Source organism: Carassius auratus, chromosome 41, assembly GCF_003368295.1.
Source record: "Carassius auratus strain Wakin chromosome 41, ASM336829v1, whole genome shotgun sequence".
Taxonomy (NCBI): Eukaryota; Metazoa; Chordata; class Actinopteri; order Cypriniformes; family Cyprinidae; genus Carassius; species Carassius auratus.
The window spans coordinates 13,896,565-13,921,263 of NC_039283.1; the positions used below are offsets into that span (position 1 = coordinate 13,896,565).

The 24,699-nt window shown below is 37.8% G+C and overlaps 2 protein-coding genes across 9 annotated transcripts; one reads left to right on the top strand and one right to left on the bottom strand.

Moving 5' to 3' along the window:
* LOC113060137 (coiled-coil domain-containing protein 106-like) lies at positions 1-7,563 on the top strand. 5 transcript variants are annotated; one of them, XM_026228990.1, is made up of 9 exons: positions 1-147; positions 694-829; positions 918-1,019; positions 1,862-2,047; positions 2,610-2,660; positions 3,024-3,239; positions 4,362-4,571; positions 4,660-4,963; positions 6,598-7,563. In XM_026228990.1, exons 2-9 carry the CDS (start codon positions 775-777, stop codon positions 6,620-6,622), a joined length of 1,149 nt encoding a protein of 382 aa, XP_026084775.1. In that variant the 5' UTR covers positions 1-147; positions 694-774; the 3' UTR covers positions 6,623-7,563. The 5 variants fall into 5 exon arrangements, with proteins under 5 accessions (XP_026084775.1, XP_026084774.1, XP_026084777.1 ...); XM_026228989.1 differs by having other exon boundaries at positions 752-829; XM_026228992.1 differs by having other exon boundaries at positions 1-143; positions 752-829.
* A 705-nt stretch (positions 7,564-8,268) lies between these two features.
* On the bottom strand, positions 8,269-23,223 carry LOC113060135 (rho guanine nucleotide exchange factor 5-like). Of its 4 annotated transcripts, none has more exons than XM_026228987.1 (16): positions 23,151-23,223; positions 22,648-22,738; positions 18,543-21,697; positions 17,223-17,271; positions 16,582-16,622; positions 15,225-15,559; positions 13,871-14,031; positions 13,518-13,670; positions 13,292-13,421; positions 12,977-13,051; positions 12,756-12,845; positions 12,531-12,679; positions 12,267-12,410; positions 11,835-11,905; positions 11,638-11,742; positions 8,269-9,221 (listed from the first exon to the last, which is right to left on the bottom strand). In XM_026228987.1, exons 3-16 carry the CDS (start codon positions 19,348-19,350, stop codon positions 9,085-9,087), a joined length of 2,448 nt encoding a protein of 815 aa, XP_026084772.1. In that variant the 5' UTR covers positions 19,351-21,697; positions 22,648-22,738; positions 23,151-23,223; the 3' UTR covers positions 8,269-9,084. The 4 variants fall into 4 exon arrangements, with proteins under 4 accessions (XP_026084772.1, XP_026084771.1, XP_026084770.1 ...); XM_026228986.1 differs by lacking the exon at positions 23,151-23,223 and adding an exon at positions 22,882-23,144; XM_026228985.1 differs by lacking the exon at positions 23,151-23,223 and having other exon boundaries at positions 22,648-23,144.
* Positions 23,224-24,699: the final 1,476 nt, after the last annotated feature.

Genomic DNA, 24,699 nt, shown 5'->3' on the forward strand with positions numbered 1-24,699 from the left:
GTTGTCTTCCTTCACGTTGTTTTTAGCTCTGCTGCTGAGAGGGATTTCAATGTTATTGTTAGCAGACAAACACAGACAGATGAGAGTGCATTGACACACGCTTCAAATACGTGACAAGGGAGCACGCTCACAAGTGAGCGACGGTTTGTACGTGTTTCATGCTACCACGTCACAGCAATACTGCGTTTATTTGTCTTTATTTAGGTACATTCTGTATGGAAAGGTCTAAAGATTAGCCAGTTTGCTAGTCATCTTAATGCAAATAAACAAACGGTGCATTATCCTTCCAGCACTATATCGACCATGAATACTTTTCATTTTAAGAAGAGCACAGCTCATGTCATAACGTGTTTATGTACGTTAGTTGTTATCAATGTTTTGGTTGTGGATGGCTGGTGTTTGGGTGATAGAAAGATAGTGACAGTCAGTTCTCAAGGAAGAGAGGGAGATTTGATCTGATAAATAACGCTAGCTATCAGATTATGCTGTATTTTAATCCCGTTAGGGTTGGAATTGGTGTACATGTTAATAAAGCCTTATTAATATTACGCTGGAAGCAAGATTTCTTTGGTAACGTTAGCGCTTTTAGCTATCGAATTATGCTACCATCTGTTTTAATGGGAGGTAGAAAATCTGACGATCCCTCTGTTTATTTTGTAACGTGTTGCCGCATCTGCATCCGATGCTCTGCAGAGAAACGAAGCAGATGTGAGTATTTTTGGGGTGACGGCCGCTCTCTGTCTCGATCCAGATCAGATCTGAACAGGCGGAGAAATGAACGATGCGGATTCAGCCTCGAGGAAGCATGCGAGCTCCCGAGAGCTTCAGAGTGAGTGCGCGCGCACACGCTCTAATCACAGCACAATCAGAATCCATCCTGAAGTATTAATCAGTATGAATTTATCATCTTTCTCCAGCTCCCAAGAATGAGGATGCCTTTGAAATCTCCATTCCTTTTGAAGACAACCACTTTGATCAGCAGGGAGGCTTTTACAACCAGAATGACCAGAACTTTGATGGTCAGTTGAGTTTACCTTAATGATTAACGTATGATTATTTAATGTAAATTGAAATTCGTATGATCTTCATTCCTTTATGTGCAGTCATCTCAATAGCAGACTAGTCCCAGAAGACCTGAACTGACCCTATTCACACATCTTCACTACTCATTTATTAATCAGTTGTTCATGTTTTTGCAGTAGCCAATTTAAAGTTGAAAACTATTCATCATTTATAATGTTTATAAATGATTACTAATCATTTAATATCTTTTGGGGTTTTGGACTTATGTAACAAGGTTTGTGTAAAGGGTGGCTGGTAAAGTTTAGCTAAATGCTTGCTAAACACAACAGATTGTAAATTGGTGCAATTATTAATTCATCTCCTATCATTAATTGCTATCATTAAATGGAATATTCCTTGAATCATAAACATTCCATTATAATAATGAAATTGATGTTATTGATTACATTATGTGATTTTTAAAACATTTATTACAAATATTAATAAGCACATTTTCTCACATTTATACATATATATATATATATATATACACACACACACACACACACATTAACTAATAATCTGATAAGCATTATATAATGTTTGTTAATGATTTATTAATGAAAGTTATTATAAAGTGTTACCTTATAGTAGCTAAGTTTGAGATATGGGCAGAAATTATGAGAAAATATTTAAAATATCTCAATTTTGGTTTTAAAGATCAACAGAAGTTTTATGGGTTTGGGACGACATGAGGGCGGTGAAATATACAATATCATTTTTGGGTGAAGTATCCCTTTAAGTGCTGTATTTGTCAAAACTTGACGAAAACTTGATATTTGCTTGTGTTGTGATACAGGTAGTGATCCGCCGGCACCGAGCAGCTCGTACCTGTTGATCACTAACTTGCGCACACAACTGCAGATCTCACTGGAGAAAAATTCATGGCTGCAGAAACGCATCGAGGACCTGGAAGAGGAGAGGGATTTCCTGCGCTGCCAGCTCGATCGGTTCATCTTCTCGACCAAGAGTCAGGAAAGCAACGGTGAGAGGAGAGGAGACAGAGAGTGAGCGAACACTGAGCTATCAGAGGATATTTAGTGACACGAGAAAAGTTAGTCAGTGCGTTCATTTGAGAAACAGTGGAATGTTTGGGAGAGCTCTGTCATGTTTCATTGTAGTTTCATTGTAGTTTCTGCCTTTTCCCGTCAACACTATTTCATTTACATAGTTTCATCAGTCATGCATACTTGTGAAAGACAGGAAGTTGAATATCTAAATTTATCAAATAAAATCAGTACTGAAAGCTTATAAGGGCATATTCAGAAAACTATCTAACAATCTGATTCCAATCTACTATTCAGCTGCTTACTGTAAATCATGTCCTATTTCTATACATATTAAGTGTGTTATGGAATATGCTGTTACCGTCCACAGAAAGAAAGGTGATACGTTTTATTTTTAAATATGTTCTTGTTCATTTTCTTTTGATCGTTGCTGCAGTAAATCATCATATGATGCAGACGTCAGGCTTGGTATTAATACAGATTGCCCACAATATAAACTGATGGAAAGACAAAAACAGATATTTTTATTTTTTCCTGCAGGTAATGATTGCAGGAGTTTTTCTTGGAGAAGGAGAAGAGAAAATGATCGAGGTAAATTGATACTTATTTAACTTTCTACATTAGACTCATCTGATGTATAACCAGTGCTATTTTAATATTACTTATACTGTTATAGTTTTTATTCATATCTTGATTTAGCTTTTATTTTTATATTTTCAACTTTCATTTTAGTTAATTTTTTTTAGAAATTGTATGTTCTTTCGTAATTTTATTATAGTCTTTTGTTTGTTTGTCTCACTATTTAGGTTTAATTTAGCTTTATTTCAGTTTTAGATCACATAAGCTCATTTATTTGAGTGTTTTAACTCACACCTGTTTCAGTTATGATGAAAGTCTTGCAAAACTAGTCTAAGCCTTATGCCACAGAAATAACTTGAATCATTAACATTTCAGATCAACAAGTGGAGAGTCAGCGTCTGGCCAGCCGCCAGTCATTCCAGCAGAGGCCCGCCCCACAGACTTCAGCCAATCCCAAGGCCCTGAGCTCTGTCCCTGGTCCAGTCGGTGCTCAGATAAATCCCATGTATGGATCTCCACATCCTCAGCCTCTTTTGCAGGGCACCGGCAGCAGCTGCAGTACAAACAACAGGTCCCTCAATGAACTGCAAGGTGGGTCTCAAAGTGGACTTTTCAACCTGTATTTGCAGTACATTGTAATTTTGGTTTAAATGATTTACTGTATGTCTACAATAAACATATATATAGTTTGTCATCAGTTTTTCATCATTCTTCATAATTTGAGCTTTGTAGTGGTCCACGAACGTGTCTGATGATCATTGATGATGGTGATCAAATCTTTTGATGTAAAGGCTCAAGCTTAAAGGACTAAAATTCTAAAATGAAAATAGTACATAAACATTCAGCAGAACTGAAATAAAATACAGAACTAGCAAATGCTGAAATAAGTTTGATTGCATCATGTAATAATTGCTATTAATAGTGTTCATCGTCTGTTTGATTACATGTTTAATTGCCATATGCACATAAACTGACAGTCACCATTGATAAGCTATTACTAAATATTGGAGAATATAATATTTTTGCACTGTTTTGCAATGATTTGTATCGCAAGAAATCGATTGCACAACTTTTTCAAATTTTCATTTTATATTCCATAAAAAGCTTTGAAATTGGTAGGGAATGAACATTTAAAGGTGTTGTTTTTTTGTTGTTGTTCACTACATAATTCCCATACTTCCATGTATGTTCTTTCAGTGTTTTTTTTTATTTATTTTTCTAAAACATTATTAATAAAAAAATCATAGTTAAAAATGAATTGTTGTGTCCAAACTTTCTGCGGGTAGTGTACATACCGTATATCATATAATGCAAATGAGATGTAAACTAAAATTGCTAAAACATTGGACACAATATTAACTCAAAATTAATATTCCGTGTCAAGTGGGCATGGTTATTAGGCTTTGATGTAATTATGAAAATGGTGTTATATCACCTGCTAAATTAAGATTACACTACCGGACACAATGCAGGACACAATAAACTACTGTTCAGAAGTTTGGGGTTGGTACAGTTTTATAATCTTTTCTCATGTGCATCAAGGCTGCCTTTATTTGATGAAAATTACAGTAAAAATTCAATTCCTTTCAAATTCAAATTCTTAATTCCTGTGATGTCAAAGTTGATTTTTCTCCAAAAATCTGTCTAATTGAGTGCTTAAGAAACATTTCTCATCACATTAGTGCTTGAGTAAAGTATCTTGTGCTGCCATAGAATCCCTCTCTCTTGTGGGAGATGAAGAAGAGGATGACTATCTTGAGGATAGCTACCTTGAGGAAGAGGAAATGATGTCAAGAGAGGATGTGATGACGGACAGCATGTCACTTCGGAACATTGGCACAGCTGGAAGATCCAGCAGCGGTCATCCGGCTCTGAAGAGAAGGAGGGTTTTCAGGATCGCCAGAGGGAGAGAACGACAGAGAGGTGAGTGTGACAGCTCAGAGTCGGCAAACGTGACAAGCAAGTGGCTTTCTCTTTCTTCATCCCGCTCTCCTTTCTGCTGTTGTTCTAGTGAAAGATGCGGCAGGTGTGTTGTTCCGCTATAAAAAGATCCTGCTAACATACCAGAGGTTAAAGAACATGTCCAAGGCCTTCCAGATCCACGGTGTTGATCGTAATACGGTGGCCTCTACCACACCCATCGCTGAGCTTCTGCTGGTGGCTCCAGAGAAGGTGGCGGAGGTGGGCGAGTTTGACCCGTCTAAAGAGAAGCTTCTGGACTACGCCCGACGCTGTTACATCGCCCTCGACCCCCAGACACTCAGCAAAGTGCAAGCTCTGAAGAAGAACAATCTCCTCCTGCCCATCTCATACAGGTACACGCAGCAATCATTCAAACACTTCCTTTTCAAAGTTTGTCACTCTTCCAGGAGTTAGACAATTTACATAATTGAGAAACTAAGGAGTTAAAATGAACTTTTTGTTTGTATGTACTTAAGGATTATATTGGATATATAGTTTAAATCAATATATTATTAATAAATATACTCTCTAAATCAATATTAAATAAGGATGCACGGTTTTAACATTCTTGCCGATAGTGATAAGCTGACAAAAATGGGTTGTTTTAAATGGAAACTTAAAATTTACAATTGAAATTGGCTAAACATTACATTTATCGGTGTTGTCAAATAACTGTTTGCGATTGTGAAAGTGTGATTTTAAAGATTAAGTACCGGTATTTGTTAGATGAGAGCAAATTATTAAAATTCCTGACAATAACATTGATGGGGTATATTTTTAGCAATAGCAAAAACACTGTATTGATCAAAACTATAGATTTTTCTTATATGCCAAAAATCATTAGGATATTAAGTAAAGATCGTGTTCCATGAAGAGATTTTGTAAATTTCCTACTGTAAATATATCAAAACTTAATTTCTGATTATTAATATGCATTGCTAAGAACTTCATTTGGACAACTTTAAAAGTGATTTCCTCATTAATTAGATTTTTTTGCACCATCAGATTCCAGATTTTAATATCTTCTTACCGTATTTTTCTGACTATAAGTCACACTGGACTATAAGTCGCATTTATTTAGAACCAAGAACCAAGAGAAAACATTACCGTCTACAGCCGCCAGAGTGCGCTCTGTCTTCAGTGTAGACTACAGGAGCACTGAGCAGCATAGAGCGCCCTCTCGTGGCTGTAGACGGTAATGTTTCTCTTGGTTCATTTCTCTTAGTTAATTTCTCTTGGTTCATGTCAAATTAATTTTGATAAATAAGTCGCACCTGACTATAAGTCGCAGGACCAACCAAACTATGGGGGAAAAAAAACGCTACTTATAGTCCGGAAAATACGGTAGTTATATCTTGACCAAATATTGTCCATTCCTAAAAATCCATTTATTTATTCACTTTTTTTATTCACTTTTCAGATTGTGTATAAATCTCAATTTTGAAAAATTTACACTTATGACTGGTTTTGTGGTCCAGGGTCATAAATAGTTAAACATAGTTAAAATGGGCATACACAATTGAATATGCAAAATCATATCGATATCCATTGTGAACTTAAACTGATTAAAAGGTAAAAAAAAAAAAAACACTAATATTGGTTGATCACCTATACAGTATCAATATACATATATATATATATATATATATATATATATATATACATACACACACACACACAATATTAGCTTACTGTTTTTCCTACTCTTATTAAAAGCCTCTGGTTTTTATGTAGCTTTAAGAAAGAGCTTTATTTTTATCAGCGAGTTATAAACGATGTGTGTAAATCATTCATGAAACCATTCTTACGTAATCTGTCGCATTTTATTCAATGTGGCAATTTCGATAAAAACTAATTTATGAATGATTCAGAACTATACAGTCTTGCATAAAGCACAAAATCTTGTATTGACAAACTCTTCCAACAAAAAAAAAAAAACCCTGACCGTTTGATTCATTGTTTTTTTTTTTTTTTCATGCTTCTCCAGGTTGAAAGGAACGGATAATCGGTAATTGGAGGAATAAGTGGGGTGATTCTTATCCTGCTGTACAGTGAAACCCCTTCACTGTATTTTAATGTACCATAGAACACACGTCTCCCATTTGAACCTCCACATAATGCAGTTCAGATCCGCTGTACTCTGAAGCAACTCTACGATTACCTCTGTTCACTCACTCATAGAGCTGGACGCTCAAAGCTGCGGGTGGGCTGCACACTTATGCTTTCAGGTTTGCCATTTTAAAAAAGAACTCTGTTCTCAAACTCATTATTTCACATCAGACATCGTAGTAACGGTTGCTCCGGTTAAATCTCAGTTGACACTTTTGAAACCAGTCCAAAATGTGCAGCAGCAGCATCAGCCCTTTGTGATGTGTAGCTCTTTGCAATGTGTGCTGCTCAGAAGTTCTTTGTTGAGTCATTTGATCCTTTCAGTTGTCCCGAGTGTGTGTCCCGGTTCTCCTTATCTCATAGCACTTACTTGACACACTGAAAGACTTTTGAAATGTAGGTCCTTTTAAAAAGTGGTGCACGCATCTACACATGCACTCCTCCCGTTTAAACACCGTGCTACTCTTTGCAAGCGGCACCTGTATGTTCTCAGTGGAGTGTTTGTGCATGCGTCTCCCTTAATCACGGCCCGTCTCCTATTAGATGACACTGACTGTTCAGCATGTGAAAAGTTTTTATAGTGTAAATCAGTGATGAAACGTGTTAAAACAGTTGGTAGTGTTACTAGTCTAGTCTAGTACCGCATAGTGCAGATGATGTAACGTGAGGGTGTGAGTGCAGACATGTTCCTGTTCTTCCTGGCGCTGAAGCTCTCATGAGTGTGTGTTTGTTTGTCTAAATTCACCGTGTATGTCTGAATGCATGTTGTGTGTTTGTTAGGATGCAGTGTGCTTGAGATTAGACTATTCAAGTGGCTAATAAACAAACAGCAAGCTTCTCTTTACATCACAATCTTTTTCTTCCTTACTATCCGATAACGTTTGCGGGAACACTACAAATAGTTTTCGTTTTGTATTAACATTAGTTAATACATTAAATGTCATAAACTAAAAGATTTACTCCCATCATGATGCATTATTTATAAATCAAAAAATGTCTATGTAGAAATTCACACAGATTCTGAAATTATTTTCCATTGTTAGTTCATGATACCCAATACATGAACTAATGCTAACAAATTGAATCTAATTGTGTTGTGTTACCGTATTTGCAGTATCTTTTTAATGTAAGTTTCCTGTCTGCTACTACTGATTACGGGTCAGGGCTCAAGTAGGTTTCGGTTTCACCTCAGGAACCAATCATTTGTGGATAGTTTAGTTGATCACAAAACCATTTTCCACTGTCAGTTGTTTATTTCCATATAGCCAAGAAGCGGTTTATAGTCTAGTCTTTTTTGTCATACTGAAAGAAACACTTATGAAATGTTCATTAATTCTTCGTGTTGTAAATCACACTAAGTATTTATTTCCTACTGAATCCTGTGCCACTTTACGCTTTCATTCTGATTCTTCTTTTTTAAGGTCTTGCTACCTAATGGCCTTCCCATAATTCCTACAGTAAAAGTGCTCTTGATAAAACTAAAAACCCTATCTGCTAAACCATTAAATGTTCTTTCAGTAAACTAACTATCTGTTTATTTTGAAGGCAAATTACAGTTATAAGCAGAGATGGAATTATTCCATGAAAACAATACTTTTAGCTTTTATGTTAAAAACCTACATTATGTACATTGTAGACAACCTTGGGTATTGTAAACCTTTTGGTCTTATAAAGTCGCCATCCTTAATTCATGATCCTAAATAAAATTTGCACTGTGTTAAAGTCCAAGTTTTTGCGAATTGGTAATAGTTTTGTCCTTTGCATCGTGTGTCCTGGTGCACAACAATATCTCCTCTTCAAACGGAATTCCCACGAGGCTGCAGTCTGACAGCATTTATACGCCACACTGAAGGGGACCTGATGTTTATATATAACACAGAACAAGTAGTTTTGCTGCAGGTGTCCTATATCCAGATTTCTTGGTTCCTCAGCTAGACAGCTAGCTCATTATAAGGACAACAAACTGTAGTCCATACTTCTGCCCAGGAGTGACTCCCCACTTCCAATTCATAAAAGAGTCTTATATAAAAACTATGGAAGGTGCATGGAAGCTCAGTTGGAGCAGGCTGTATTTGCACAAATTGCAAGGTCCATTTTCGTCCATGGGATATCTAAAGAGTTCAGTTGCCTTAATACAGCATCTTACCAGACTCTTTCGCAGGGTGTGGAGTAGTACCCTGACATGGGCGAGGCCATAACACCCACATCACCCTTATCAGCTTAGGTGTACACACAAAATAAATAGAAACTTCCCATGAAGTTAAGACATAAACCCTTGAAGTTCTTGAAGACCTTTTTGCATAAGACTTTAAAGTAATACTAAAAAATAGTGGTTGAAAAAGTCCACTTGAGAACATTGATCGCTTCACATTGCCGCTGTAGCAATTTTCACGGTGTCCAGCAGGTTGCGCTTTCTTGCTTTGTCACTGACTATTGTCTCCAGGTGAGATACTGGGGCCCAACCACGTTGTCTGTCTGACAGACGAGTCCCTTCCACCCAACCTGAATAAAAAGAAGAGAATCTTGAATGAGTTTTTGCCCTAAAGTTGTCAAAACATCCATTAGCAATTCTTGAATTCAGCTTGTGACATAACAGCATTAGTATCTACTAGGAACTTGTTGCTTAGAGACATTTGCTAACTAGTAGAGTTCATTTATCAGTACTATAAGGAAACTTAATTAGTAATACAACTCTATACAGTATGTGGGAAAATATGTCTGTTTACATAAACTTTGCCAACTAGGAGTGAAATGCCCTAGTCATGGTAGCATGGTTATCAATCTTAAAAAACCTCTATGTGTGCATCGTTAATAATACTGGTTCAAATAATGAATACAGAGTCTATTCAGGTGTAGCTGGAACATCCAGCCGGAATATTCGCTTGTTAAGTCTGACGTCACATAGCAGCGCTTCCGTGTCCAAACGCTCTATCAGTTACCACGAGAAAACAACAAAAGGTGCTAATATAAAAATCACAATGTGATAGAATACTAGCGAAAAGAGTTATAATCTTAACCTTTAACTCCATACCGAAGTCCCAGATATAAATATAAATAAAAACATATAAAAATAATTCGTGTTTGGGATGCTGTGAGCACGGAAACTGTAGTGTATAACGTACGTTTGAAAGCGTTTAGCTTAAATTATTAATATGAATAAACAGAGCTCATAAACGGCTGCTGAGGTCGTATTCTCAAGTGAAGCGAGTTGAGGCTTGGACCCGGAAACAGCGCTTCTTACGTCATCACTTAATAACCGAATTGTTCTTAACCTTGAAAGAGTCACATGAATTTGACATCTGATGACAGAAGAACCCTCAAGGCAAGTGACAAAAAGTCTTGATTCAGAGCCAAATCCAACCGATTCAGACTATTGGCATACATCCTAAATTGGTATTGTCCAATCCTGCTACTGGAGGGTCACCTTCCACCAGAATTTAGCTCCAGCCCTAATTACAAATACCACAACTAGCTAATCTAGGCATTCAGGGTCACAAGCAACTTCCAGGGAAGTGTGTTGGAACAAGAATGTGGCCCTCCAGTTGCAGGTTTGGACCACCCCTTTTCTACAGACCTAGAACAGGGATTCCCAATCCTGGTCCTGGAAAACTCCCAACGCTGAACATTTTTTAGGTCTCCCTAATCAAACATGCTTGATTCAACTCTTTAGTGCACTAGTAGATACTCAAACACCTGATATTATGTTCTTCTTGGGTTACTGAGGACCAAGGTTGATAAACACAGACTTTTTACACATTGTACATTTACACAATGACTGTATTAAAAACGAAAAAGAAGTTTTTCCTTTGCATTCTGGAAAAGTTTCACATAAGGGCATGAATGTTGTCAAAACTATTGCCCGTTTACACGAATCTGTAATCAGGACTAAAAACGCTGTATAATGCCTGCTAGGCCAGTAGTTGATGTCGCTTTATCAAGAAAAACGACCACTAGGACTGCACAATTAATTGCAAAGGCAATAAATCGTGATTCGACAGAAGCAGAGATAGTCATGCATATCTTCCAGTGAAGCACGGTTTTGTGAACAGCAGTAAATATCCTTTCAAAGACCAGAGGATGCTCTCGCGCTGAAAATCCAAATATGCCCGAAGAAGAAATCCAGGAAATGCTTAATCGCTGCAGCTGAATAAACAGAAGATTTATTGACTTTACTAAACAATTCCTTTGTCAGCAGTCTCTTCTGTGTCTCTCCACATCACTCAAACTGTGAGCTGCGCCACAAGGATGCGCTGTTTCTATATGCATTTATGCTCTGATTTGAAAGAAAACAGCGCATCCTTGTGGCGCGGCTGACACAGAAGAGCTTAGGCTGTTTGAGTGATGTGAGAGAGACACGGAGGAGACTGTTGACAAAGGAATTGTTGAATAAAGTTGTTCTTTTTGTTTTTTTTTGCATATAAAAAGTATTCTCGTCGCTTCATAACATTACGGTTGATCCACTGATAGCAGATGGACTATTCTGATTATGCTTTTCATACTTTTCATACTTTTCTGGACTTCGACAGTGTAATTTACTTGGCAGTCTATGGGACAGCCATAAGCCTCCCAGTTTTCATCCAAAATTTCTGAAATTGTTTTCTGAAGACGAACAAAGCTTTTATGGGTTTGGAACGACATGGGGGTAAGTGATTAAAACCTGTTAACCATCACCCGTCCCCTTGAAGGGACATCTACGTGTACTTCACTATATTACAATTCAATCCTAATCTAATCTTGACAAACTATATATATCGTTGGAAAGGTCTAAGACTCCTAAATTGATAATTTACCAATGTTTTTTGTTAAAAATTAAATAGGAAAAGTAATAGATTAACAAAACTGAAGAGATCTCATGTATTGCGATATAAATCAATAAATTGTGTCTTTCCTTGTGTTCATGTGATTGGGCTTAACTCACCATCAGTGCTCTGCTGGTGAACTAATAGAACATCAGCTTTCTCTAAACTTAGCTCATCTGGCTGCTGTGCAACAAAGGCTCTGATGCACTGCATTTGTGGAAAGTCTGCAGATGGAACAAGAGAACATTTTAAATGATGAGCATTAGAATATTTACTTTGACTCTACAGATCCTTTTAAAGCAGGAAGTGCTCTTACCCTGAACTTCACTGAAGTCGATCTCAGGATAAGGTCGAGAGAGTGCTGAGATCCAGCGCAGTTTATTGGCTCTGAGAGATGATGCAAAATGAGAGATGGGTATAGATTCATTTAACACACTATTCTGCACAACCAGACTGCAAAACATAAGACTGAGTGGCTGAAATCAATCTGTGCTGTTAAAATCTTGTAAATGGGAAAACACTACATCAGGGGTGTCCAATCCGGCTCCTGGAGAGCCAATGTCCTGCAGAGTTTAGCTCCAACACACCTGCCTGGAAGTGTCCAATGATACTCAAAAGCTAGTCCAAGTGTGTTTAATTAAGACTAGAGTTAAACTCTGTTGGAAGGTGGCTCACCCTACAGCCATTGCATGTTTACAAGATGAACAGCTTTTGACTCATATTTACACATACACAATGACATACTTACTGTGTATCTGTCCGCAAGAGCAGGGCTTTTTGTGGCATGTGCAGATGGAACAGGTTTCTTTTTAAGGAATGCAGTTTGAACTTGCAGTTCTCAACCCGCAGCTCGGACACAGGTGCATGGTCGATAACTGTAAACCTGCCCCCTCTGCAAAACAGGAAGTTATGCTTTAATCGCACCATAAAACATAGGATCATTTACATTAAAATAAATAATAAATACAATCAGGTTTTTCTCAACGATGGACGTAAAGAGAGCCAAACATACTCTTTCCGCAAAGAGACCAGGAGATAGTCATTGAAAAGGTGCATATAAACATTCCTCTCTTCTTCCCTGTCTTTTATAGAAAAGTCTCTCAGTTCAGTCACAGGTCCCTCTCGTACCAGTCTGCGGGACTGGCTGATCAATGGAAGAGTCTAAGAGACACAAAATAAGTCATTATACATTTTGATTATTATTTAGATGGCATACAGTATAATTAGTCATGCTCACCCTGCACTCAAAGTCAACTTTGGCATTGAGGGTCACAAGTGACTCAATGTTCTTCATTTGAGAGATACTTTCATTACTGTCCTGGATCATCTGTTAAGAAGCAAGGAAACATTGGACAGCGGTGAGAGTGAAAACTGATAAGAAATTCCAATGCGTGGGTGACATTCCAAGATTTGGGTGATATAACTACATTGCTCCAAATACATAAAGAGAAGTCTCACCTTCTCAAGTAGTTTCATGGCCTTAATGGCCTGTGCTTCATCCTTGGTTTTTGGAGCAGTTCTCTTTACAATATTCTACCAACAAAGACAAGAGAACAGAGAGCATTTAAAATGCAGCATGCTATATTCATTGTGATAGGAGAGAGTGACATCTAATATCATGTTAATATACTATTGGCCAACACTCCAGCATAGCTGAAGAAGGCAGGGCACAAATTTCAGATGTCGAAGTCAAGGGGAAGAACTTCAAGGAAAGTTAGAGAATGTGACATTAAACAAATATGCATGGCAGAAAATGACAGAAGACAACGGTACCTGCACAAGCAATTTCAGGCGTGTGATTCTTTGAAATGGCAGAATGAGGAAAGACCGTAGAGGCAGTCGTTGACAAACCGGGTTGCGCTCTAAATTTTCCACAACTCTGCGGAATTCTTGACTCTCCTCCCTATGAGAGATGGGAGAATGGAAAATAAATCATATGGACAAAAATAAAATAGGAAAAGCACTTTTCCGCTTCCGATGAGTGCAGACAAATACTCACATTAGTCTTTGATACGTCTTGTCCTGATATGATTGGTTGGTAAGGTATGGCACATACACATTTCGGAATCGTGGACAGTGTTTGATAATGATGTCACAGACAGTAAAGCGCATTATGTCCTTCTCCACTGCTTCCTCCAGCTTAGACAGAAAACTGAATGAAAAGAAGCATATGTTATTGACATAATTCAGATGTAAGAGAAGTCGTTTTAGGAAAGACTCCATGATGTTGTCAAATCTAAACCAGAACATGATTGGATGTGAAGATTTCATACATATATCTAACTTAAAGTTATTTCTTATGGCGTTAGCAGCATTTTTCTTTCGTAATTCTGTATGTTTGATGATTCTAACCTGTGACTGATGGCTCTAACGTCATTTAGCCTGGAGAACAGCCAGTTTTTGTCTTGTGAAGACAGGATAAAGTTGAGCTGTTTGGACATGACGAAGTTCTCAACTACGATGTCCAAACTGCGGCAGTATGATGCCTCAGAGGTCACGACCTCAAACCTCACCTGAAAAAGACAGAGACTCTTCATGAAGCTGTTCTTATTACTAAAAGCAAATCTTTTGAAGCACAACATCTGTTTATTGCAAGACAAATCATACCATCAAATCCGGTTTCTGTTCTCAACCTAAATTGCAATTACCGTATTTTTCGGACTATAAGTCGCATCTGAGTATAAGTCGCATCAGTCCAAATATACGTCATCACGAGGAAAAAAACATATACAAGTCGCACTGGACTGTAAGTCGCATTCATTTAGTACCAAGAACCAAGAGAAAACATTACCGTGTACAACCGCAAGAGGGCGCTCTGTGTTTTCAATGTAGACTACAGGAGCACTGAGCAGCATAGAGCGCCCTCTAGACGGTAATGTTTTCTATTGGTTCAGTTGTCTTAGTTTATTTCTCTTGGTTCATGTCAAATTAATTTTGATAAATAAGTCGCACCTGACTTTAAGTTGCAGGACCAGCCAAACTATGAAAAAAAGTCTCACTTATAGTCCGGAAAATACAGTATATATGTTGCAGTGTTCCTTTCGAGCTAAAAATGAGACTTCAAATCCTGCAGTGGAGACTGTTACCTGCAACTGAGACTATATCATATATTTTCTCAGCTGCAGTTTTATCTCTCACGTTGTTTACATCTTCCAATTATCTCAAAATCTCACTTTAAATCTTGCATTAATTAATTTGTTTAATTTTGACTTTACAGTGACTTTTCTCACAATTGGCATTATCTTTATACTTCACAAAGCATCCTACCGTTACTGATTTTTTTTTCTTCATTTTTTTTTCCATCAACATACTTTTTAGTGGATGTAGGAGATGATAGTTCCTCTCAAGTTTTATTATTGTGAAATGTTTGGTTGAAAAGTGAGCTTGAGCGGGTTTATTTCAAATAAATGGCACTTGGTTTGAAATGTTATTATTTAGTACAATGACATTCACTGTTACCCCTTTTCCACCGGGGCTGGTGCCAGAGCCAGAGCCCAAATGGGAACCAGTCTGCGCATTTCCACTCAAAAAATCCGGCCACCTGGCACTGGAAACACGAGCTGGTTCTGAATGAGTACCACTCCTGGCCAAGCTCGGCTCATCGGCTCCAGCTCTAGCTCCAGCTCCGGCACCAGCCCCAGTAGAAAAGCGGTAGGTAGGTGTTGTATGCAATGTTAAGTGGGGGACAACTGAATAATAATTCTACCTCCTGCAGACGCCTCTCATCCTCAGTAAGTTCCTCCAAGTCTGGGCTGTTCCTCACTCCGAGGAGATCCTGCCATAGTGAGGTTGAGGAAGCAGAGATGGACAGGCGAGGGGATGGGGGTCTGTTTACGGATTGCGGAGGCACATCAAGACTTTTAAAGGAGTTGGACAGAGTGGGGTGTAGAAAGACCTGAGGGAGAGGTGGGAGAGGTCTGCGTGATAGTTTAGGGGAATGATTTGGAGAGGAAGATGCACTCATTGATAGAGAATCGGAATGAGACAGCTGGATCTCTCTGTTCTGGACCACCTCGCTGTATTCCTGATACAACTGAGAGTCTACAAGAGAAAGAGACAGTTAGATCCAGATTTTACCATGGATAAAAAAACTCAAAAGTAAACAAATGTATTTGATATCAAGCAATGGCATTAATTAATATTAGCATAAACTACATAAGCAACCAATCATTTGCACACACACACAAAAAAATCAAAAAACAGAAAACAACCATGTTTACTCTCACTGCAAGTGATTCCGTATTTAATTTTAACCTAGGGTAGTTTTGTTCATGGTTTTTAAGGATAAGTGCAATTTGTCTATGCTGGCATCTGGATAATTTGGCAAGATTAAAAAAAAAAAAAAGTAGACCTTGCATTAAGATCAACAAATAGTGTATCACTTTCCTTTAAAACTTTAATAAGACAATAAAAAATGGTTTTCCTTTAACTATGCATGACTTTAAAATAACATTAAACTAACCATAAAATCCATAGTTAATAATAAAATTAAACTATCAAATCATATCTCATTACATACAACAGAAAAAGGCAGAAAAAAGGCTAAGCCAGTCTTACTGCCAGTTGAAAATCTTTAAATTAGAGATAATTACTAGAGGTCAGACAGAGATCAAGTCAGAAGGAATAAAAACAAGTACAGGTCAGTGAATCAACAGGGCAAAAATCAGATGTGCAAGCATGAACATCCACAAAAGCATTTTCAAGTGAGCATTTGCAGCTGTTTATCTGCAGTTCGGAGTGATGTGCAAGCACAAACCTGTTCTGTGCCTGAAGGACTAGAAGAAGCACAGTCAGGAATGACAAAACTTTACCTGCTCACATCAGGGCTGTAACTACCCATGTATTAAGAACCATGTATTTCATATATTTACAGGCATATTGTGTACACTACCATGTGTACAGAAGTATGTGTGTGTAATGGGGATTTTTATAACTGGGAATTTTATTTGTCTTAGTAATGTTTTCATGAATTTTAAACATTTTAAAACAGAACTTTTTTGTCTGTTATAGCCATGTACAAAGATCAGCAATGTGTTCCAGATAAAGATAATACAAAGACTTACTAAAGAATTTAGAATTCCTCTTTTTTGTCCTCCCACAGTTCCTAAAAGAAATAAGGAGAGAGAGAGCGAATGAGATCTGTGATATAATGGCCATTTGTAAGTCTGCCAGTGGTCACTGAATGCATATAATATATAAACATTATGAAGTCAAACTGAAAAGCTTGCTATCGTCATGCTATCTTTCCCATTTTTTGTTCTTTGAGATATACCTCCTTATCGGAGATATAACTTAAAAACAAATTTAATTTTCAAATTGAATTATATTAATGTCCTAAAAACCCATTAATTCAGATATTAGCAGTTATAAACTGGAATCATAGCGCATAAATTGAGCTGTCTAAAATGTCAGTCACTTTAAACCTTGCAGTGTGCCTGCAGTATAAAGCAATATATTATATACATATATTATGTAAAATAATAACAGCTCTTTTTAAGGTTAATACATCTGGAGTCGTCATGTGATGTGTATACATGATTTTAAAATTTCAAAAGTAAAATGTATGTCTTTACATGGAAAACATTTATAATGAGGAGACAAGGTTTGGTTGTGTTTTTGAATATGGAACCCCTTGCAAAAATTAACCATGGTTTTATTGTAGTAAAAGTTTATAAACCGTTTTTTGGAATATTGGTTTTCATACCTTATATCCGTTTCACTCCTGGTTAAACACAATGTATCCTCTTTATCATCTATACAAACAAAACACAGCAAAATCAGCACACATCACAATGTTTTTTGTTTTTACAACTTAAGCTTCCTTTAACCAAGATAAGTAGCACATCATCTCAAGCAAACCATTTGGGGATGATTCTACACCGCCATACACAAGCCGTACACAAGAGAAGTGCCTTAAGCTTTCCAGTGGATAAATAAGAAGATAGACTAGACTGTAAGATATCTGGGAGTGGAGCAATTAGCAATAGCTCTGAAGAAAATGTGGCAATAAATAATAACCCTAACGCAATTAAAAATATGATGAAAAAACAACTTGGAAATGTGCTGGGGGAGGACTGGTTATGAATGAGTAAGAATGGGTGGTGAAACAAAGGAAATCTGGCAGCTCAAAATTCTCTCTCTTCCAAGAAATTGTGCTGTTTAAGGAGTCTTCGGCGGGTCATGACTCCAACCCCCACAAGAATCCTCAGGAGCCCTCTGGAGCTTCCGAGCTATTAAAATAAGACTACCAAAAAGCTGGGGGAATACATTTTTAGTTACTACTGTGGTATGAGAACCTAAAAGTCTTCTGTTTTTTTTCTTTCTTTTTTTTTTGTGTGTGTGTGGTTTCACATTTCTTTAAAGTCCTGAGAATGGTCTCTTAAAAATGATTATTTTTTGGATGAAAATATTTACTATCATATATTACTGTAGAAGGGTAAATAAACTGATTAAATAATTTTAAGATTGTCCATAATATCATTTACAGTATGTTTATCTCTTGTTGTTAAATCTATCATTGACTAATTATGTTAAACTCCGTCGATATGAATGACAACTGTTAAGCAAAACAATAAAAATTGCTGGGATGTTTCATGCTCTCTTCATTCTTTAGTGTCTATGGAGAATTTAAACATAATCAACTTGAACATAAAGCATATTCAACAAGGAAAAAATTGTAGGGTAGGACTTTTCATCCATGTACTATTCAAAAACATGTATTACAGTCCTGGATACCCTAGAGATAATGATGCATCTCAATTGCATAACAAGAAAATAAACCATTTTAACACCCATATTGACACTTATATAGGAGAAGATGACTCATGGAATTCTGTGTTACATTCTTGCATAAGCACATTCAGACTCTCTACATGACATTACACCACTGGCATTTTAACTTTGATTGGACAGGTTCAATAGATCTCTCAAGACACATTTAGTTCTCTTATCACGAGAGTGGAACTTAGGGGAGCAAAAAAAAAAAAAGTCCGATTTAACCTTCCTATATTAGTCCTCCTCTCACCTGAGTTGTTGAATATTCTTGTCCTTCGATCCCTTCCAGCTCCTTCTCCCTCTTCCTCATCCTCTTCCTCTTCTTTGTTTTTTTCCGCTGACTTTCGGAACCCTCGCCTCCTCATGCGAGCTTCATTCCCCAAATCATGAAAACTACTAGAGCTTAGAACAACCTTCTCAATACTATCTTTATTCTTAGATACTTCTACTACCATCTCCTCTGCCTCTCCTTCTGAGGAAGCCTGGTTGTGCTGGTTAGAACTAGGATCCAGCCAGTCACATTTCTCATTCAACTCTCTCTCTATCCCTCTCTGCTGTTCTTCTCCTCCCTCAATTATTTCTTCCTCTTTCCTTGATTTGTCCATTTCTCTTGCACCCCCTGTTTGTGTGTTGGTTTGAATGTCTATGTGTGTCACACTACCTTTTGTATTTTCTGTGTCCGCTGACTTTTGACCCAGGATCTCACTCACCACGTTCTTGGCCCATTGAAGGTGAGGGGCAGTAGAGCATCGCTTTCGTTCCCCAGGTGTGCCCCATGAGTCATCTAAACCTAAATACTCCACCGTGTCTCCGGTAGGTTCTTCTTCTCCTCTTTGCATCGTGGCTTCACTATGAGTCTCTGTAGCCCCATGACCATTATCCTTGCATGGACCTGAAGTTTCAAAAGGCTCTGGTAGAAAAATTTGGTTTTCTTGTTCTGATCGCTCACTAGGAGGAATCATTTGGCCTTCCAGTGATGTTACACCCTCTGTTGCCTGGTCATTACTTCCTGCACCCTCCCCTTTTTCCTCATTAGAAGAAAGACTGAGGTCATCCATCACTCTTTCAATGTCCTGCTCACAATGTTCAACCCTTTTAAATGCTTCATTTTACAGTGCATATTTCTCCTTGGTTGTCCATGTTATGACCTGAATGCTGATCGGCTGCCTCTTCAACAGTGGGATGTATGTATAAATTCTCTTTGGTTTGTGAATTGGGAAGGGTCTGACCAATCACACAAAAGACTCTTACGGGTCCTTTTGGAGCCATACAATCTGCGCTTTCATTCACTGTTTGGTTTTCCATTTCTTCATCTGCCCCAATTTCTCTGTCATGAACATTTACTGAGTGTCCAGAGACCGTTTCGGGAACTCCACCTTCCCAGAATTCTTTGCAGTCTTCAGAATCCTCTTCCTCTCCATCCCCTCCTCTGGAGACCGTTACAAATCCATCATCTACTGCCATCTTTCTTTTCTTCTCTGCCTTTGACTCTCCCTCACTTCCTTTAACATCCTCCAAGTAGTCATATCTATTGTTGCTTATCGGTTCATCTCTGTCATTATCTTCCATGTTATTGGCCACATTCTCTCTGTTCACCTGCCACTCTGGATCCATGTCCTCTTTATCAGAAGTCATGTCCTCTTCCAACAAAAACTCCCCAGCCCTCTCAAGTTCTCTATACTTATCCTCAATAATTTTGCTCTTGCTTGCTTTGCTTAACTTAGGCTCTTCTTCATTTCTAGTTATCATGCTCTCTGTGTATCTTTGAATGTATCTCTCTCTTGCTATCTCTCTCTCTGAGTTCCCTGATTCTTTTTTCTCACTACGAGGTTCCAGCCACATTTGCCTTATCCAGTTTTTAGGTTTCTTTGTAACTGCTTCCTCGGCAGCAAAGATTTCACTCTTCTCTCCTTCCGTCAGTTTATTCATTACTTCCTGCTCTTCCTTAGTTCTTCCCTTCAATCTTTCTATATCAGTCTCATATGTGTTTTCTCTGTCTCTGTCCTCACGTTTATCTCTCATTGCCCCCTTTTTTCAGTCTCAATATCAGTTCCTGAAATCAGCTCTCCACTACTGTGTCCACACTTTGTCACTCTGTCTTTCCTCCACCTCTCCCTCTCGTCAATCTCTCTTTCAGTATACCTATACCTCTCTCTTATCCTTTCTCTATCTCTATACCTTTCTCTTTCAGTTGCGAATAAGTAAGCATCTCTGTCTGTTCTTTTCTCTTTGGAGTCTCTTGTTCTGTCTCTTGGTTTATCTGTCTCTCTGAGTCGATCCAAATTGACCCATTTTGGATCATGATAACCTTTCTCCCGATAATCTCTTTCTCTGGGCATTGCCATGTCTCGCCATCCCTCGGACTCTCTCTCTCTACATCTGTCTCTCTCTCTAACTCTGTCTAGCCTTTGCTCTGCGTCACTGTCTCCTTCACTCTTGTAGTGTTTGTGTCTATGTTTAGCATCTTCTTCTCTCTTCCTTTCCTTACCCCTGTCTCCATCACTGTCTCCTTCGCTTTTTGTATCTCTTTTCCTAGATCTTTCTCCCTCTCTCTGTCTCTCAGTTCTCTCTCCTTCTCTCTGTCTTTCAGTCCTCTTTTCCTTATCTGAAAAGTTGTCTGTCCCTCTTTCCATGAGTCGAGGATAATATCTGCCCTCTCTGTCTCTTTGTTGATGTCTGTCTCTGTCTGTCTCTCTTTCCCTCATGCCTGGAAGGTCACTGACCCCTGGATAACTTTCTCTCCTTCTTCCTCTCATTCCTGAATCAAACTCCTTCACTCGTTCCCTTGGTCTATCTGGCTCCTCCTTTATAAGCCTTTTCATTTCATTTTTCCTCAACTCCTCCCTGTATCTCGCAATTTCTCTTTCCCCTGCATGTCCATGTCTCCGTAACACCTCCTTTCCTTATCTCTTTCATTTTTATACACCCTGTCCTTCGGTTTTCCCATGTCACATTCTCTTTCATAATCTGGATTAGGTATCCTTCTGTCTCTCACTCTGGTTGGTTTTGTCATCCTAGGAAAAGTGTCCCCTTTTCTCCTTTCATTGTCTTGACCTCCATATTCAGCCTGCTCTGACATCGATGAGCTTCCATTTACATGTCGATCTCCATTTCTCCGCCTCTGTCTTTCTTTCCAGTCCATCTCTCCATCTCTTTTTCTGGTTGCAAGAAATCTCACCCTCTCCCTAATCCCATCACATGAGTCTGGTTCCACTTCTTTTTCTCTTGTTCTGTCCATCTTTTAGTGTTTCCAGTCTCTTCTTCACCTAGGTCCCCTTGACCAATTACCTCAAGATAACAGTTTGCACTTGATTGACAACCTGGTGCGCCTTAAGAGGACTGTACCTGCACAGTGTATTGGATGGCCTGATTAATTTGACTGGTTTCCATGGCAACATAGATAACCTATAAAGGAAATCAACAAATAAAGCAACAATATAAAATTCATATTCCAAAGAGGAAAGCTGTCAAACATATTCTGGAAAATCTTTAAAACTGTGGAGTATCTTGTTGAAACATGTCAGGTATATGTCTTCGCAGCCTAGACAATTGTGACTAACGTTCTCTCTCTCTCTCTCTCTCTCTCTCTCTCTCTCAATGTGTCAAAGTCAAATGTCTACCATTAATTAATTTGGCAGAATAGCTTATCTGAAGTGACTTGGATGGATTCAAAGTATACATTTTATCAGATTTTTATTCTCAGACAATTGAAGTCATGACCTTGGTGTTTCTTGCACTATACTCCACCAGATAAATTATAGCAACACAAGACAAATATACTGTTCGTCAAACATGTCACTTTATATTCAGTCAAATTTTCTGGTATGCATAATACACATTGCCATTATTATTATTTTTTTTTTTATTTATCTACTACTCTTAAAATTCATGACAGAACTGGCATACTATAACATACTTATATATACATGCATACAGTTGATATGCATATACAGTTGATAGTTGTCAGTTCAGCAAAATAAAAAGTTCAGTTCAAGAATGCAGTTCAACCAACCTCTGCCCTGTGCTATTCTTGTTTTGTGTTCAGAGGCACTTCAAGTAATTCATGCCAATGAATAGCCAAAGCACTAAGGGAAGCACTATTAAGGGGCAAGTCTTCAACGTAGCTGACTCGTGTCAAGATGTAGTGAATCATGACGCACAACAAATTAACATGACCAAATTCAGTAGAAAACGACTGCGGTGAATAGCTTAAACAGAAATATATTCTCAAGCATGACAATGGCAATATTGCCTATTACGTGGACATGTTTGTTTACAAGAATTGTTTGGTTTTTACTAAAGTTAAATCAAAAAGGAAAGAATGAGAAGTTTGGGGAATAATGCAGAGGACTCACCTGAAAAGTGTCTTGGGGGACGCTTCTCTGTCTTTTTCCAAGTTTTTCTTTGCTTTATTGACAAAGTGAAGCTGGCAGGAACTGCACAACTCTTAGACATCCCACATATCAGTGTTTGCCCATTAAGAGAACCAAAGTTTAGTGAGACAAATGCTCTACTGAAAACACTGACTTAATTATCCAGCTTGCCTCTGTCCTACTTAATGTGTTCATGTAAGAAAAAAAGATTCTCACAGTGTTCCTCTCTCTCTCTCTTTCGTCCCCTCCTCCTCCCGCCCTTCTCAAATTCCCAAACAAGTTTGAACAGATTGACACTTATCTTCCTCCCCTCCTTCTGTTTCTGTTTTCCTTTTACTTTCCCCCTCCAGCACTTTCTTTAAGAGGAGTCCAAAAGTTACCGTCTGTTCAAGCTCACATGCAGCTTTTCTTCACTTCTCAGGAACTCAATAGACCCACAGTGATTGCGATATAGCTTGCTCCAGTTAATTCAGCCTTTCACTCACCTCACCCTCACTGGCACTGCATGCTTCTCTCTCACAGAAACAGGAAGTGAACACATCTGTGCTGTGATTGGTGGAGTTGAAGACGCTGGGTGTGACTGTTTTCTCAGGTAAAGACACAAGAAAGGGTGAGATCGAAGGGGGAGGGGCGAACAAGTAGGAGTGTGTCCATACACAGTAATGTCATCAACAGCTTACGTAACACAGAATGTTCTCAGAAAAAGCTGTAAAAAAACAGTGGAGCGCAGATGACACATTTGCACATTACGAAAGATAAATTGGACACCCTGAACAATGCATGTTTTTAAACTTTAATAATATGCTCCTTTTAGATATTTTTTGTTCTGTTTGTGCAAAGCCTTTCAAAGTATGTTTCGTTTTTTATATTTTTGGTATAAACCTTTCTTTAATTTAAAATCAAAATAGTTTAAGTGATGATTAAGCAATATTGGAAGCATATTTCGAAATATGAAGCATTTTCTTTGTAATCGAAAATGCTTGAGTTTAATTGATCATTTTGGATTGTATATGCTATTATAAATAGTTTCCTGTCCTCATATTGAATCACCTGAACAAACTTAACTTCAGAGTGTGCTTTTATCTGAATGCAAACGAGTATAACATAATCATCTAAACAAAACTGACACAATCAATGAAATACCCCGGACAAAGGTTAGGAGAAATGATCAACCACCCTCAAGCATGTTCTGATGTAGGACAGGCGAGAAAGGACTTATTTGGGAAGACTGCAATAAACTGATAAGACATTTCTAATATAATTAAAAAGACAAAGGATATTCTGAAACCCTAAAAGAAGTGCTAGCTTCATCGCTTTAATCAGTTAGCTAACTAATAGTCTTTCCCAAAGCCCCATTGCAAGATAATTATGTATATGCAATACCAAAACACATCTTACAAAAACGAGTGCACTTAAATTATTTTGTTATCAATACAAATCGGATATAAGAATTTAAATTGTCACGTCATGTGAAAACCTGAAATTCAAATGCATAACGTAAACTATGATAAGAATCTAGTCAAACTCTGCTTGAGAATGAAATACAGTTGTCATTTTCCAATAAATATGCACAAAATAGGGCCTAAAACTCTTACAATCTGTTTCTTCTTTTGTCTTTTTCAAGCAATTTGTCAGTGAAAATAAGTGCTTAAGAGACTGTTTAGTCAAACAGAAGAGAAAACTCTTGATTTGTGGAATTTTGCATGTGTCTAGCAATAAACAAACAATAATTTGAAACAGGTGGGATCTTTTTTTATTTCATAATTATATGGATGACCTAACACATCTAATAGTTATCATGACAAAAACAAATTATTAGTGCATCTAATGCTTTACATATACACAGTAATATGAATAAAACTGTGGGAAAAAGTATGATTGCCTTGGTGGTTTTCAAATGATCTGTGGTCAGCAACTAAGCTAGGCATGTTCAGACAGCTCAGTGAGAAACTGCTGATCAGCAACTAAACATGTGCAGTTTACTTTCAGGATACACTCTTCGTCGAACAGGACAGTTGACTGAGGCTTATCAGG